This window comes from Cynocephalus volans, chromosome 8 (genome assembly GCF_027409185.1).
Source record: "Cynocephalus volans isolate mCynVol1 chromosome 8, mCynVol1.pri, whole genome shotgun sequence".
NCBI classification, from domain to species: domain Eukaryota; kingdom Metazoa; phylum Chordata; class Mammalia; order Dermoptera; family Cynocephalidae; genus Cynocephalus; species Cynocephalus volans.
This window is the reverse complement of record NC_084467.1, coordinates 114,770,015-114,784,897: the sequence shown is the minus strand read 5'-3', so window position 1 is coordinate 114,784,897 and position 14,883 is coordinate 114,770,015. Positions and strand designations below refer to the sequence as shown.

General features: G+C 43.2%; 1 protein-coding gene across 2 annotated transcripts; it reads left to right on the top strand.

The window, feature by feature from the left end:
* The first annotated feature begins 760 nt into the window (after positions 1 to 760).
* On the top strand, positions 761 to 14,198 carry LOC134384738 (Fc receptor-like protein 1). 2 transcript variants are annotated; one of them, XM_063106449.1, is made up of 11 exons: positions 761 to 791; positions 4,748 to 4,768; positions 7,095 to 7,364; positions 8,521 to 8,808; positions 8,972 to 9,250; positions 9,559 to 9,678; positions 10,715 to 10,742; positions 11,722 to 11,804; positions 12,026 to 12,097; positions 12,717 to 12,745; positions 14,127 to 14,198. In XM_063106449.1, exons 1-11 carry the CDS (start codon positions 761 to 763, stop codon positions 14,196 to 14,198), a joined length of 1,293 nt encoding a protein of 430 aa, XP_062962519.1. The 2 variants fall into 2 exon arrangements, with proteins under 2 accessions (XP_062962519.1, XP_062962518.1); XM_063106448.1 differs by having other exon boundaries at positions 12,714 to 12,745.
* The last annotated feature ends 685 nt before the right edge of the window (positions 14,199 to 14,883 follow it).

The window sequence follows — 14,883 nt, the reverse complement described above, 5'->3', positions numbered from 1 at the left end:
CAAATGTCAGAGTTGGTGCAAATGATGAACTCTCTGAAGTGCCCAGAAGCTAATTTGTGTATGCTTATTTCCTGTATTTCATTTTCAAACATCCCCCAGATTATAATTTCCCTTTATTTTATTTTTCAGCTATTTCATGCTCACTTACTGGTACACTGAAAGTTAGAATATGGAAGCTTGTATCTGTATGACTGCTTGACCCTGTACAAATCATCACTTGCAACAACCCTCAGACACTACACATAACCTGGGTGACATCCTTGTCAGTCACTGGCTTCATGGCATGCTTGCATGATGTGACTACACTGTAGGCTGCTGAAGAAGAAGGATGTGCTGATTAGGTATAGTCAAGAAAACATACTTATCAAAGATGAAATGTATGCTCTCTGAATTTCAGCAGGAATTTGATGAGACTCATCAAAGTCAGAAACTGCCTTTGGGAAACTGCCTTTGAGATCTCAATTCTCAAAGAAGGCCCCCATATATTGATTTGTACTATTTCCAAATTGTGTAACTGAACCAAACTACAAAAAGGAGCATCTTTAATTTTCTCAGCTTCCATAGGAGAGGACATGGAGATTGGCCATTGGAGGGCTTTTTTTTTTTTTTTTTTTCTCTTCTATTTCTGTAAATGTGTACTGAAGGGTAATTTCCGATCCTGACTTCCTCAAATCTCTGACGAGCTGCTGCTTCTTGACTTGGAGGTAAATTCTCTTTTTGATTTGAGGCGTCTGCAGTTAACATCTCCCACCTGGTCCTCATGCTGCCGTGGCTCTTGCTGTTGATCTGTGGTGAGTTGGACAACTCAAGGAAGGGTATGGAATCATTGCACAGGGACCTCACTTCCTGAAGAGCTGTGGGGATGTCTCAGGACTTAGTTTGTGCCAGTTGATGCTCAGCGATGCTCAGGGATGCTCAGATCTCTACTTCCAACAGAGGGCTCAGACAAGCAGGAAGTGATAGACACTGGAAAGCCAAAATTTTAAAGAACATTATTATTTCAGTTTTCATCTCGTAGGAAGTGTTCACTGTCTTCCTTTCAGCCATTTATTCTGTCTTTGTTCTTGGTGTTTTCAACAGCCGCAAAGAAAATCCAAACAACAAATTGGTCTCTCACTTTCTTGCCCTTCTTACTGTCAACATTACTTCCTTCTGTTTCTCTTTGGCTCCCCATTTCTGCTGTCAAACCTTGGAACTTACCACTCCTTTGTTTTCAGGATCCATTCTCTCCACTACACGGTATTTCTAGCTCACTTTCTGTAGCACTCTATTTCCAGCATGTCTTCAACTCCCCAGGATTACTTTTTAATTATCGGTTACTACACTTCATGTGCTCACTTCTCACTGTACTCAGCTTAGATTCTGCAGTCCAGCACCATAACACTCCCTCAGGTACACCTTCATTTCTCTTCCCCCACAGCATTCTCCTGATTAACACACTTTTCTACATGCTTCACACCCTGCCTAAGCAGCTGAATGTGACTTTAAGCAAAAGGCATAACCCTGCTCGCTTATCTTCCTCTAAATGTAGGAGCCCAAATTGTGGATGGACATCAGCAGTGCCAGCAATCCTCCTACACTTTCATGGTCCATGCTCTCTCACTCTTGGTGACCACAATTTCATGCCTTCCCCTTCCACCTCAGACTTATCCCATGCTACTTTCAATTTATAACTTTGCTTCACATTTCATTGGGAAAATAAAAGCAACCGGAAAAAAAGTTTCTTATCTTTCTACTGCTGTATGTACCAACCCACTCATCTCTGCATTCATATACTCTGCCTTCTCTCCCCCTCCCATGAATATATTGTCCCTCATTCTATCAAAGACAGGACTCTCCACTTGTGCATGGGGTCCAAGACCCTCTTGCTTTCTCAAAAACTTTTCTCCATCATCAAAATGTTTCTCCATTTTAGATTTTTCCCATAAATATACAAACAGGCTACAATATCTTTTATCATAAAATAACAGAAACATGACCTGATGGTTTTTTTTTTTTCATTCACTGAACCATTTCTCTGCCTCCCTCTATAAAGTTTTCAGAGTTGCTACTTTTGCTTTACTTCCTCACATCTTTTCTTTCTTTAAAATTCATTTTTAATTTGCATTACAATAAAATTCACCTTTTTTGAAACACTGTCTATGATTTTTGACAAAGGTTAAGAGTCATGCTACCACCAGCACAATCAAAATACAGAAGAACATTTCCATCACTTCAAACATTCCCTCACGCCCTCAATCCCTGCATGGTCAAATCTTCCTCCAGTCCTAACCCCTGGCATTTGCTACATTGTTTTAGGTCCTTGTAGTTCTTCCTCATCCTTTCTTGAGCTCACTTCAATCAATCTTTCATCCCCATACTCCTCTGAAACTCCTCTTGTTGATATCGTCAACTACCTCCACGCTGCTAATCCAGGAGTCAATTTTCATTTCTTATCTTACCCAACCTCTTGGGGATATTTGACATGGTTGATCACTCCCTCTTCTGAAAACACTTTTTCTCTTGGCTTCCTGAATACCATACTTTGCTGGTTTTCTTTCTAATTCAATACCTGCTACTTCTCAGTCTCTTTGCTGGATTCTATACTGACCACAAAATGTTGGACCTTCCCAAGGTTGATACCTCGACTTCTCCACCCATACTCATTTCCACAAGCTATGTAACTTTGTCAGTTTACGTCACACTTTAAGCATAAACTCAAGCTTATTTCTCCAACTTTGACCTCTCCTTTGAGAACCTTTCATGTAAGCTATTCAGGTGTCTAGTAGGCATTTTAAACTCGAACAGATCTCTTGATCTTCCACCTGTACCACCACCGTCACCACAAAACTTAACTATTTTTCCTCCCCACTTCTCCGTCTCAGTAAATGTCACCATCATCATTCAGTTGCTGTGACCAAAAATTTGGGAGTCATACGTAATTCTGCTCTCTTATTTTAAGACACTGTCTATTCAATTCATAAACAATTCTTATTGATTCTACTTTTAAAATTTATGCTGAAACCCAACCACTTCACAGCACCAGAACTGCCTAATCTGAGCTATTATCTTTACTCTCCTAGACTAAATTCTCACTAATGTTCTCCCTGCTTCTCTTGCATTTCTATAGTCTACTTTCCTCACAGTGTCAGAGTGATCTCATAAATGTAAATGAAGTCAGAACTGTCCATGGTTGCCCATCACTTCAGAATAAAATCCAAAGCTATTTTCAAGTCCATAAAGCCCCCTGTGACTGGTTCCTGCCTACTTCTCACATCCCAATACCTCCCACTGTCCCCCCACCTATTTAAGCTCCATGTACTTCAATAGGCTTCACCTATTGAAGCCATTCCCTCCTGGACAAGCTCATTCCCTCCTCAAGGTCCTTACATTTGTTATTTTCTTTGCCAGGAATGCTCTTTCTTAAATATTCAGAAGTCTTGCTTCCTGATTTCATTCAGGTTTCGGAATTAGGATCTATCTAAGTAGCCAAGACCATCCTAAGATACTCTGTAACTTATTTCTCTGATTTATTTTTCTTATGGCACCAATTATCCTCTGAAATCATATTATATACTTATTTTTAAATTGGCTCTCTTCCCATATAATGTAAATTATTTCACAGCAAAGACTGTCATTCATATTCACTCTTGTCACCGACATGCACAATGCCTGGCATATAGTAAGCACTCAAAATTATTTGTTGTATGAATGAATACTTAAACTGTAATTTTTATGCTAGCCTCCATTGACTCTCTCCTTCTACCCAAGAGACTAATTATTCAAATAAACATTTAACCTAAAAAGGTAGGTATTTCAGATTAAACATGGGTTAAAATAGATAATAATGAGACAATATTTACTGAATGCTAAGTAAATTCCAGGCACTATTCTAAGCACTTTATGGGTATCAGCTTATTAAATCTTCATAAAAACTCTATGAAGTAGGTACTGTTATTACTGTTATTGTCTTCATTATGCAAGAAAGGAGACTAAAGCAGAGAGAGGTGAAGCATTTTCCCCAGGGTCACACGGCTTATAAGAGGAAGAGCCAGGATTCAAATCTATGCTATTTAGCTACAAAGCCTGCATTTTCTCCAGAACTTTCCCTTCTTAAACACTATGCCATACTGTCATGGTTAAATCCTTGAGATAGGAGAGACTCTTTGGAGAAATCTGAATTCTTTCTCTGGTTCTAAATTTCCTCTGACCTGAAGTTGGTAAACAAAGGGGCCCCCTGCTTTGAGCATGAGTCCTTGCATTCCTCTTGCCTGACTCCATTGTTACTATGAGGCAGTGAGTCTAGAGCTAGATCATCAAGACTTTAAGAGGAGGAGTTGGGAGTGGAATAAGGGACTCAAAGAGGGAGCTGCTAAGTAGTTAAGAACAAAGGCATCATCTCCTAATTACAGATGAAAGAAGCTATTGGAAATTACTTTATGATCATAAAAAGGAACCATGTGTTGTTTTGTAGGCGGGTGTTCTGTGGGTGATATGGAATGAAGGAAAAGCAACAGAGAGAAAAAAGGAAGGAAGGAAGGTGGGAAGGAAGAGGGAGGAAGATAAGCAGGGAGGGAGGCAGACGAGGAAAGGGAGGAAAGGAGAGAGAAAGAGTGAAGGACGAAGAGGAGGGAAAGAGGAAGGTAGAGACGTGGGGAGGGCACGAGGGAAAGAGGGCATATTGTTGGGAAAGCTCTCAGAAGAGTTAAACTTTGTGGCTGTGTGGGAGTTGCTGCTCTGTACTGATCTCTGCTGAATTCCCTCCCAGCTCCACTCTGTGAACCCATCGGTGAGTTGCATTTCCCTTTCTTCTTCACGGTCTGTGGGTATCTTGTTACTCAGATCAGCACAGGAGACCTGTGATGGCCATCTGAGCAGCCCCTTCCTGTCCAAGACACATCCAGGCAACTGCTGCCGAGGTGTACAAACATCAGTGGCTGCTGGCCCAGGCTGCTCTGTGTTCACACCAGTCTGTGCACCTGACATGTGCCTGTTCAGCTGGGCAAGCAGGTCTTGCTCTGACCCTCTAAGGAACACAGGCTTATTTCTGGGAAGTCCCAGCATAGAGAGGAAGATGCCATTTGCACAAGGAAGGCAGAAGGCACTGAAGATTCAAGTGAGAAGAATCTCTGTCCTCCCAGCCTCAGGGGCTGCAGGTCCTATGTGCTCTTCAGCTGGGTGCTCCACCAGGGGTGATGGAGGAAAGGATGAAATCACACATCCGTGGAAAACATTACAGTCAGTCCTTGGGCCGTATGAGATAAGAAGTAATACTGTTGCCTCCTTCCTATTTTTTAGCTTCACTCTGCAGCCACAATTGTTACCCCAGCACATTGTCTCAGACTCTGGTTTACGCAAATTTACTTCATCATTCTGATCCTGATTCAAAGTCTTACCTCTACCAGAGGTAGAGAGTTGGAAATTTTCCCCTCACAAGCAAAATTTCACTACAGCATGTTCAAATCTAATATATGTGAGAACTGCTCTCTTGGACATAACATACTAATCACAGGGTTGCAAGAAATTGTCCTGCCACCTCAGTAACACAGACTGCAAGTGCAGCAGGGGAACACAGGATCAAGAATTCCTGTGACTAGAGAGACTGGAATCAGCCTCACCTCCTGGGTTCCTCACCTATGTTTGTGCAAGTCTGACTCATGCCTTGTGTCAATGTCATGCATGTTTTGTGCCAGGTCTAACCTTTACCCATAAACCCGGGTGCCCAATCCCAGAAATCCAAAGCCATATCAAGGATGAAGAAGCAAAGTTTCTGCCACCAGGTATTTTCCAGGTAGTCTCTGCTGCTGGAGAATTATTCGAAACATGCTCTGACCTGCAAGGCTGAGCTCCAGGCCCCTTGTAATCAGCCCGGTCAGGTTCCCTACTTCATCTCCACCCCAGCCCCATTCTGAAGAATGGGTTACAGGTGCCTAAATACCTTTTTTATTCCCTTCCCTGCTCAGCTCCAAAAACTGTGCTGCTCCTTAGTCCTCTGGAGAGCAAGTGACTCTGAGGTACAGGGTATTTGATGCCCCAGGATAGAGCAAACATTCTGGTACTATGGGTGGAATTAATGTTTAAAAGTTTCCAGGGAAAAGCATTCCAGTAGGAAAGCTTGGAGATTACAGATATCGAATGAGAAATCACCCCTCAGTGATCCAGAGCACTTGGCATTTTCATCTGGTAAGGAAAAAAGAACCTTCTCTTAGAAAAATTATTAAAATTTGCCAAAAGGCAGGGTCCCTGAGGATTGGATAAACAAATGCCCAAAGAGCCAGTGGCATTTCATGGGCTGCTGCAACCCGGGAGAGAGGTAGGTATAGAGATAAGGAAAGAAGTGAGAGCAGAACACAATTTTAACCACCTTTATTTATCCAAAAAGAGCCTCTAAGTTCCAAAAGGATACATTCCTGAGGTTTAAAGTATGGGTTAAATTTGTTCCTTATATCATAGCCTCTAAAGAGGTTTGTATAGAAGACCCCGATCAAGGGAGCTGGGCTGTGTGAATGGAGGGTACAGGGCATGTGCAGGCAAGTGCATCCCTTTCTTTCCAATAGGAATAGCAAAAGTTGGGGCAGGATAGAGTCAGCCAAGAAGGCATTGAGCTCCTCTATATCTTTCCCAGACTGACTGGTCCTCCAGGTTCCTTATTCTGTCTTTGAAGGAGATAGTGTGAGTCTGAGATGCAGGGGAAAGGGAACAGAAGAAAATAACCAACATGGCTTACAACAAGGAAGAAAGAAATGTATTCACTTTTTCTAAAACTTCATGCTTCACCATCTCCAATGCCAATGGTGCTGGCTCTGAGAAAGATGTTTTTAGTTCACAGATAGAAATTTCAAGAAGTATAAGATCCAAGTCAAAGGTAAGGGTTGCCTTCTGATAGAAGATGCTGCTGCACAGGGACAGATGTGCTGGGGTGAACAGGGTGGGCTCGTACCAGAGGAAAGCCATAGGCACCTTGGGGGGGTGTGGTGGTTATGTGAGGGGTGGTCTGTGTGTCCAACTGGCTGTGGCTTTGCATCTTCATTGCAAGGGCTGAGAACACAAAGTACCTCTCACCAGGAACTCTGAACTCCATTCCCCTGGAATTTGTGTTTAATTCTTCTCTCTAGAGCTGTTTCTGATACCCAAGCCATCAAGGCCCATAGAGGGGAGCCCAGTGACCCTCACCTGTAAGGCCCAGCCCTTTCCACAGAAGCCAGTGGCTCAGCTCCAGTTCTGCTTCTTCAGAGGTGGCTGGGCCCTGAGGCTGGGCTGTAGCAGCTCCCCAGAGCTCCAGATTGCCACCATGTGGAAAGAAGACTCAGGGTCCTACTGGTGTGAAGCACAGACAATGGCATTCAAGGTCATACGGAGCCGGAGAGTCCAGATATATGTGCAGAGTGAGTGCCGGTGGGACTGGTCTGTGGGGTGGGCTGAGATGGGCAGTGGCAGGCGGCTGCTCCTCCCCGTCTGTAGGGTGCTACTTCTGCAAGAATAGAAGCTGTTCAAGAGATGCACCTGAGTTTCTGTCTTTGTCAGGGTCCTTAAGTGATCTTCCCTTGTCCCTGCTGTTTTCATTCAGCAAACAGAAGAGTATCTCAGAAACTGTTACCATATGTCTTCACTGTGCTGGAGGATGTGGGCGAATTAGCTGCATCATGTTTGGTCTCTGACCACAGGTGATGCTCATCCAGCACTTTCAACAACTGGGTGAAATAGGTGATGTTGTGTTGAACATGGTTGACTGTCAACAGAGACTTCAGAGAAGGGAGAAATCTGACTAAGGTGGTAAGAGAGGCTTTGTGGAAGAAGTGTGTGGAACAGGTTATTGGAGAAGGGCTTGTGGAAGAGTAGTTGAGGCTTGATTTCGAAAGATAAAAAGAAAAGAGAGAGTGTTTTGTGACTTTCACCCATGTTATTCCACGTCAGGGTGGACACTTCTGACATCCTCTCCCATTCTCAGACAACAATGAGCCGTAAAGCAAACATCTAATACCCCTGCAAGGCTGGGATTCCCGAGAATTATTAAAAATTCAACACTAGTGAAACTGGACTACCACCATCACAACAAAACCCATTGAACAGTTCATACACAGCAGGCCCTGTTCTAGAACTTCAAATATGTTGTTTAATTGAACCCTCACCACTGCAGGCAATAACTATGGCTACCATCCCCATTTTACAGATGGGAAATTGAGTCTCAGAGAAGTTAAGTAATTTGATGAAGCATGCACAGCAAGTAAGAGTTGAAACCAGTATTCACACCCAGGCAGTTTGATTTACAATTTGAACTTGTAATCACTATACTATTGTGCCTTGAAAAATGAAATCAGGGTATGTCATCCCAGGGAGGGAGGGGATGCCAATCCTTTATGGCAATATTATGTTGTCTTTCTTACCCTACCACCATCAACCCAACCAATGCTGATTCCAAATCAGCAGAATCCCACCCCCTCCCCCAATTAAACTGTATAAATCATTGACTGTCACACCTGCTCCCTGTCCCTGAAACTCTCCCTACTCAGGGCCTTCCTATGTCATCTTGTGTTTATGCAGGATTCCCTGTCTCTGATGTGAGCTTGGAGACCCAGCCCCCAGGGGGACAAGTGATAGAGGGAGATAAGCTGGTCCTCGTCTGCTCGGTTGCTAAGGGCACAGGAGACATCACCTTCCTCTGGTACAAAGGAGTCTTGGGTGTAAACCTGGAAACAAAGACCCAGCGTTCACTGACAGCAGAGTTTGAGATCCTTACAGTGAGGGAAAGCGACGCTGAGCAATATTACTGTGTAGCTGACAATGGCTATGGCCCCAGTCCCAGTGGACTGGTGAGCATCACTGTCAGAAGTAAGTTCCATTACTCTCATAAAGGCCAGCAGGTCTCAAACTGGGCTCCGCCATTCCTTGGGGCACACCGAGGAAGTTCAGTGGGGCTGAGCCTCTGCAGGCAGGGATTATGAGTCTGTCACATCATCAGAGACTCTTTCTGACAGTCCACTATCTCTGTCAGTTCCAGTGTCTCGGCCTGTCATCACCCTCAGCACTCCCAGGGCCCAGGCTATGGTGGGGGACATGGTGGAGCTTCACTGTGAGGCCCTGAGAGGCTCTCCCCCAATCCTCTACTGGTTTTATCACGAGGATGTCACCTTGGGGAGCAGCTCAGCCCCATCTGGAGGAGGAGCATCCTTCAACCTCTCCCTGACCACAGAACAATCTGGAAACTATTCCTGTGAGGCTGACAATGGCCTGAGGACCCAGCGCAGTGAGGCAGTGACACTCAACTTCACAGGTATAGCTCAGGCTGCGGAACTGCCTTGGTCAATGTCTCTTTCCCAGCACCTTGGGAGAGGCTCACTGACCCCACAGTGATTCTGGTGGTGTGCCTTCGAAGATGGGGATCCTGCAGATGGTGCTGTCATGGGCCATGTGTCTGAGGGGTGGGAAGATGTGAAGGTTGGGTGCTTCTCTTTCCCTCTCATCAACGTGACAAGCTGCAAGTCCCTGCAGCAGACCTTGGGCACAACCCACACCTAAGATGTCTGCTCTCCAAACCCAAGACCTTCCTTCAGCTGCTCATGCACAGGTCTCTCCCCTCAGTGCCTATCAGGGACAGAAGGGATCGTCATCTTACTTCAGGAGTCATTGAGGGACTGCTTGGCACCCTTTGTCCTGCCACTGTGGCCCTACTATTTTGTTACTGGCTCAAGAGAAAAATAGGTTAGTATTCATACAGATTGGTATTCTGTTACTGTGATCTTTGTTTTCACTAAAATAGAATGGATTGGGGACATGTATACTGCAGGGGATGAATGTATCTCATTAGCCACCTTGCCTACAGATCTGCTCACAACCCCCAGCACATAGAACAACACCTGTTAAAGTAGTGCAATGTTTTTGGTAAAGTTCTCCATTCCCCAAGTGTTATCAGATGAGGTTCGACTGATATCTTGTGCTTCTATGATTTAATTTTTAAACAGAGATTTGACTCTGTTTAAAACAATCAGCCACTAGAAGAGAAATAGTTTAGCAGCTCCAGCTGTGTTGACCATTGCCCAGTTCTAAAGTTCATGATCAATTCTTATTGACCTCGGAGTGTTGCCACATGCTTTTCCTTCTCCCTGAAACGCTCACCCACATGCCCACACATTCTATTCACTGCTGGATTTTTCTCACTTATTAGCTAAAATGTCATTTTCTCCAAGAGGCTTTCCCTGGCCACACAGCCTACAACTGTTCCCTTCTACTATGAGTTTAAAATAATTTATCTTCAAATTTGATCATAGTTGACAAATACATGTTTATTTGTATGTTTAACCTTGGCCCCTTGTTCTCCATTGAGCAATTTGGAGATGGGGCAAGAGAGGACAACGTGAGATTCTCATTTAAATTCCAAGCTATTCTGGCATCTCTAGGCTTCTCACCCCAACTACAACATGGCTGTGACAGTGTCTGCCTTGGAGGACTTTTGTCACCACAGGATTTGGTGGTGTGGTTGTGAAACCAAAAACAAGACATAATAGACATGAGGGTTTAGAGACTTGCATTTACATCCTAGCCTGGGTGCTGATATGCTTTGGACAGCTGGCTTATCTATTCTGGACCCAAGCCTCCTCATCTGCAGAACGAAGATTCTGTGGATGATTGCCAGGATGTGCTCCCAACACACAGCGGCCTCCCCACACGAGGACTACGTGAAAGTACTGAGAAGGAGGGTTCTTCTGCTGACATGCATGCTCATTTGTTTGACTTGCAGGAAGGTGTTCATCCAGGGATCCACTCAGGTGAGGCCTCTGCTTTTTCCATATGTGCTGATAAATGTAGAAACACTTATTTTAAAAAATTTGAATTATCCTCTCATGAGTTTTTTTCCTGTCTTATCATACCCACAACTCACCCCCAAGTTCTCCCACTGCCAACTTCGAACTTTCACTTGTTCTTTCTCTTCTTTTAGATTTCATATGTTAACTAATTACTTTAAATCGTTTTATCATTTTCCTATTGATCCCCTTCAATACATCTGCAGAATAAGAAAGTTACATTGCTTTGACCAGGACTAGTCAATATTTGAGGGTCTGTAAGTCATTCTGCTGAACGCTGAGAGGCATAAAAATATGAAAAGATCTTGAGAGTCTTAAAAGTCTTTTAGGGTAGGTAAGATATAGACACATTTTTGGAATGCCAGACAGAGAGTAAGATATGGAAAAATTATGGTGAAATGCATTAGAAGTTTAGAAAAGGAAAAGATTTTAAATATACTTCCACCTAGAGATACCAATTTTGGCTGATATATTTTTATTGTGCATCATCATTTATGCTAACAATATGAAGATATTTTTTTCCAAATCAGAGTAGCACTCTTTCAGTGCATGCTTATGACCATTTTTTCCTGCCCCTTCCTCAAGTTGCTTATTCTTCCCAGCCACCTATTTTCCATTTGGGATGAATCAATATTTCTTTATTTAATATTTATGGAACACCTATGATGTGAATGGCCATATTCTGCGTATGGGCAATACCACAGTGAGCCAGTCAGACACCCGCTAGTGTATGCTTGTAATGCCCCACTCAGTTCATGTATGGGGCTGTGGCATGTAACATGCAGTTCTGCCTTCCAGTTGCTAATTTTCCTGTGAATTAGCATTCAGCTCAGGACCCTTTCCAACAAGCTTCTCTTCTTCAATGTCTTAAATCTCAGGTAGTGATGTCTGGGATATCTGGGATGCTCTCCCAGATAGATAACATGTGTTTCTGTGTTTGCAGGACCCCTCCCAGGCCTGAACCCCAAGAATCCAGCTACCTCAACTCACCAGCCCCAGTGCAGCTAGAGCCTGTATATGAAAATGGTGAGGCTTCCCAAATGACCCGGGCCAAAGTGGGTAGAGCAAGCTGGGGAAGGGGCAATGGGGTGACATCTGCTAGTCAAACCTGCCCCTGCAGTGCCCCAGCCTCCTCTACAAATAAATGACTTATCTCTGCTCATGGCTGTGATAGGTGGTAGGTATGGAGTAAGTTAAAGGGCAGGAAGAAGGGACTATGTCATGATGTCTCCTTTCTTTTCTTGAAGTGAATGTTGTAAGCAGAGATGGAGTTTATTCATTGGTTTACTGTATCCAGCAGGAACAGAAATCAGCAGCAGGTGAGAAGTGCCGGGGTGGGGGGAGTTGAATCTGTTCTTGACTTTTGACTTTCCTAGAACCAAGGGGACAATCAGTGGCTGTGCATGGCAGTATGGCAGCATTCTTCAGAATGGCTGCTTCTGCCCCTGGAGCTGAATGTAAGCATTGCTGTGCCTATTCGAAGACTGACCTTTGGTCTGGAAACTGCCTCCAGTGAAGCCCGGTGCTGATGTTAATTTGGCTTACTCTATGCTCACTCCTCAGTCATATAGCAGCACTGGAGATGGTGGCTTCCACCTGCCGTCTCTAAGTAGCCCTGCACACTCCTGTAGCACCGCATCACAACAGCCTTGTTGCTGCTGCTGTCCCATCCTACACATGGTGGGCGCAGAAAAGCTGAGAGGTATAAAGTTCTCTGTTATGCCAAGAGGGGCCTACTTACCTCTTACCCCAAGCTGCCAATTTTTCTCCAGAGAGCAAAGGAATTGTATTTGTGATAAAAAGGCAAAACAAAATATTAGTGGAAATCAATCCATGGGAAATAGATGGAAGAGAAAGAAACCTTTATTAGCACAAGTTTAGTGAAGGACTTTCAATGTAAGTAGAATCTCACAGCACTTACCTTTTTCCCCACAGTAGAACCCCTGAGGACACACCTGGAGAATCAGGTGAGAGTCGCTATCAGTCTTTCCTTCACGCTCTTTTTTTCTTTACTCTACGGACTGATTCTTAAACTTCTTCTTTTTTTTTTTTTTTTTTATTTTGTCAGTATGTTGGTGTCTCTTTATTTATTTATTTATTAAATTTTATTTTATTTTGTCTATATACAATGTGGTTGATTATTGGGGCCAGTTACCGAAACCTCCCTCTCTTCTCCCTCTCCCCCCTCCCTCCCAACAATCTCCTTTCTGTTCACTTGTCGTATCAACTTCGAAGAATTGTAATTGTTGTGTCTTCTTCCTTCCCCCCTGCAGGTGATGTGTGTAGTTATTTATTTATTTTTAGCTCCCACAAATAAGTGAGAACATGTGGTATTTCTCTTTCTGTGCCTGACTTGTTTCACTTAATATAATTCTTTCTAGGTCCATCCATGTTGTTGCAAATGGCAGTATTTCATTCTTTTTTATAGCAGAGTAGTATTCCATTGTGTAGATATACAACATTTTCCATATCCACTCATCTGATTATAGCCCCTTAGGAAGAGCAGAAGATCCCATGATATACCTCCTCCCTTATCTTCCAACAGAATAGAGGTAAAAACACTTAGTTATAACAAAGTGTAACTGTACAAGGAATTTTGTAGGCCTCCTTATACATTTACTTTAGCAATGAGCATACGGATAATTCGAAGTTAAACCAAAGTGTGTATCTACTCTAAAAATTCTATTTATTTAGAAATCTTTATCCTAAGACACTGTTAAACCATACATCCATAACTTTGTGCTGTAAGGTTTACAAAGTAATCTGTAGCAAACTAAATCAATATTGAGTGAAGCTAAGCTAATGGTGATTTGTGTCATAAAAAATCAGTAATTTGTAAACCTTGAACAATTCAAGATATCACTGATAATACAAAAATACCTTCTAAAAGTTGCAGGAATTCCAACCCCGCATGTGTGCAACAACAGTAGGTGCTTTGTAATTTTGTCTAGCAGAGTGTGGCAGCTAGAGATCTCAGGATGGGACTCAAGTCCTTGGTAAACTCTAGTAAAAGACTAAACTTGGTTTATGAATACAAAATTCTGACATCCTTAGAAAACGACATCCTGTGGGACTGCCTAATAATGGCCCATAATAATAAGGGAAGAAAGGCCTTATATGTTTGGATCAGTTTGAAGCTCATCAGGAACACCTCTGTAGCCCACCAGTGGGCTGCAGGCCCTTTAAAAATGCTGGTCTAGGTCCACAGTCTTCCAAGAGTCTCTAATTTATGTGCTGCATGATGCGCCATGACAGGCTGCATCTGGGCTAATTAAGAAGAGGACCAGTGGAATGCATGTTCTACTTGTCTTCCCTGCTGTGGTCCCATCCATGTACCTTTGCTTCCAGGTTGGCCTAGACATCTATTCTAGGCTGAGGAAGACAAACATTACAGATATGGACTACGAAAATGCTATGTAAAGTAATGGAAGTCTCCTGAATGAAAACCATCCATAAACCCAAGCCTCAGACTCAACATATTCTTCATTGATGCTGGGGAGTCGGCTTTCCAGTACACCTCCCCCAGGTGCTTTTCTCCCTGAGTTTATTCCTTCATCTACTTTGAAGTTAAGTTGGCACCAGCCCTGAAGAAACCAATCAGGAGAAACCACATAGACACAGGAATGGGAAGGGGTCCCACTCCTGAACCTGATTCCTGTTGGTTCTTTAGGGAACAGGTCAAATTGTGCTTTTACTTTATTTAATATAAGAGGAAATAGGATGGGATAAGAGAAATTGGAGCCTTGGGGTGGAGAGTGCATGAACCCAAGGTTAGTGGTTTTGCAAGTCTGCTCCATAAAGAGAATTGTGTCCATCACTTTGTCCAAGTGTTCTCTGCTTGGACAGTTTATACTCCAGCCCTGCCTCTTACATTAATCATCCTGTTTCCACCTCAAATATGCAATTCCATATATTTTGAGTCACTGTTACCAAGTTAGAATTAAAACAAAGTCACATAAAAAGTTATTGTGATTTCACTCATTTTTAGTGACATATTTTGTATACACAGGCCAAACTAACACCCCGGTATTGATTAATCTTTGTAAGTTTCACCACATCTAGAGTTCTGTGTTTGTTGCGGCCTGTAGAAGATTTATAAACAGTG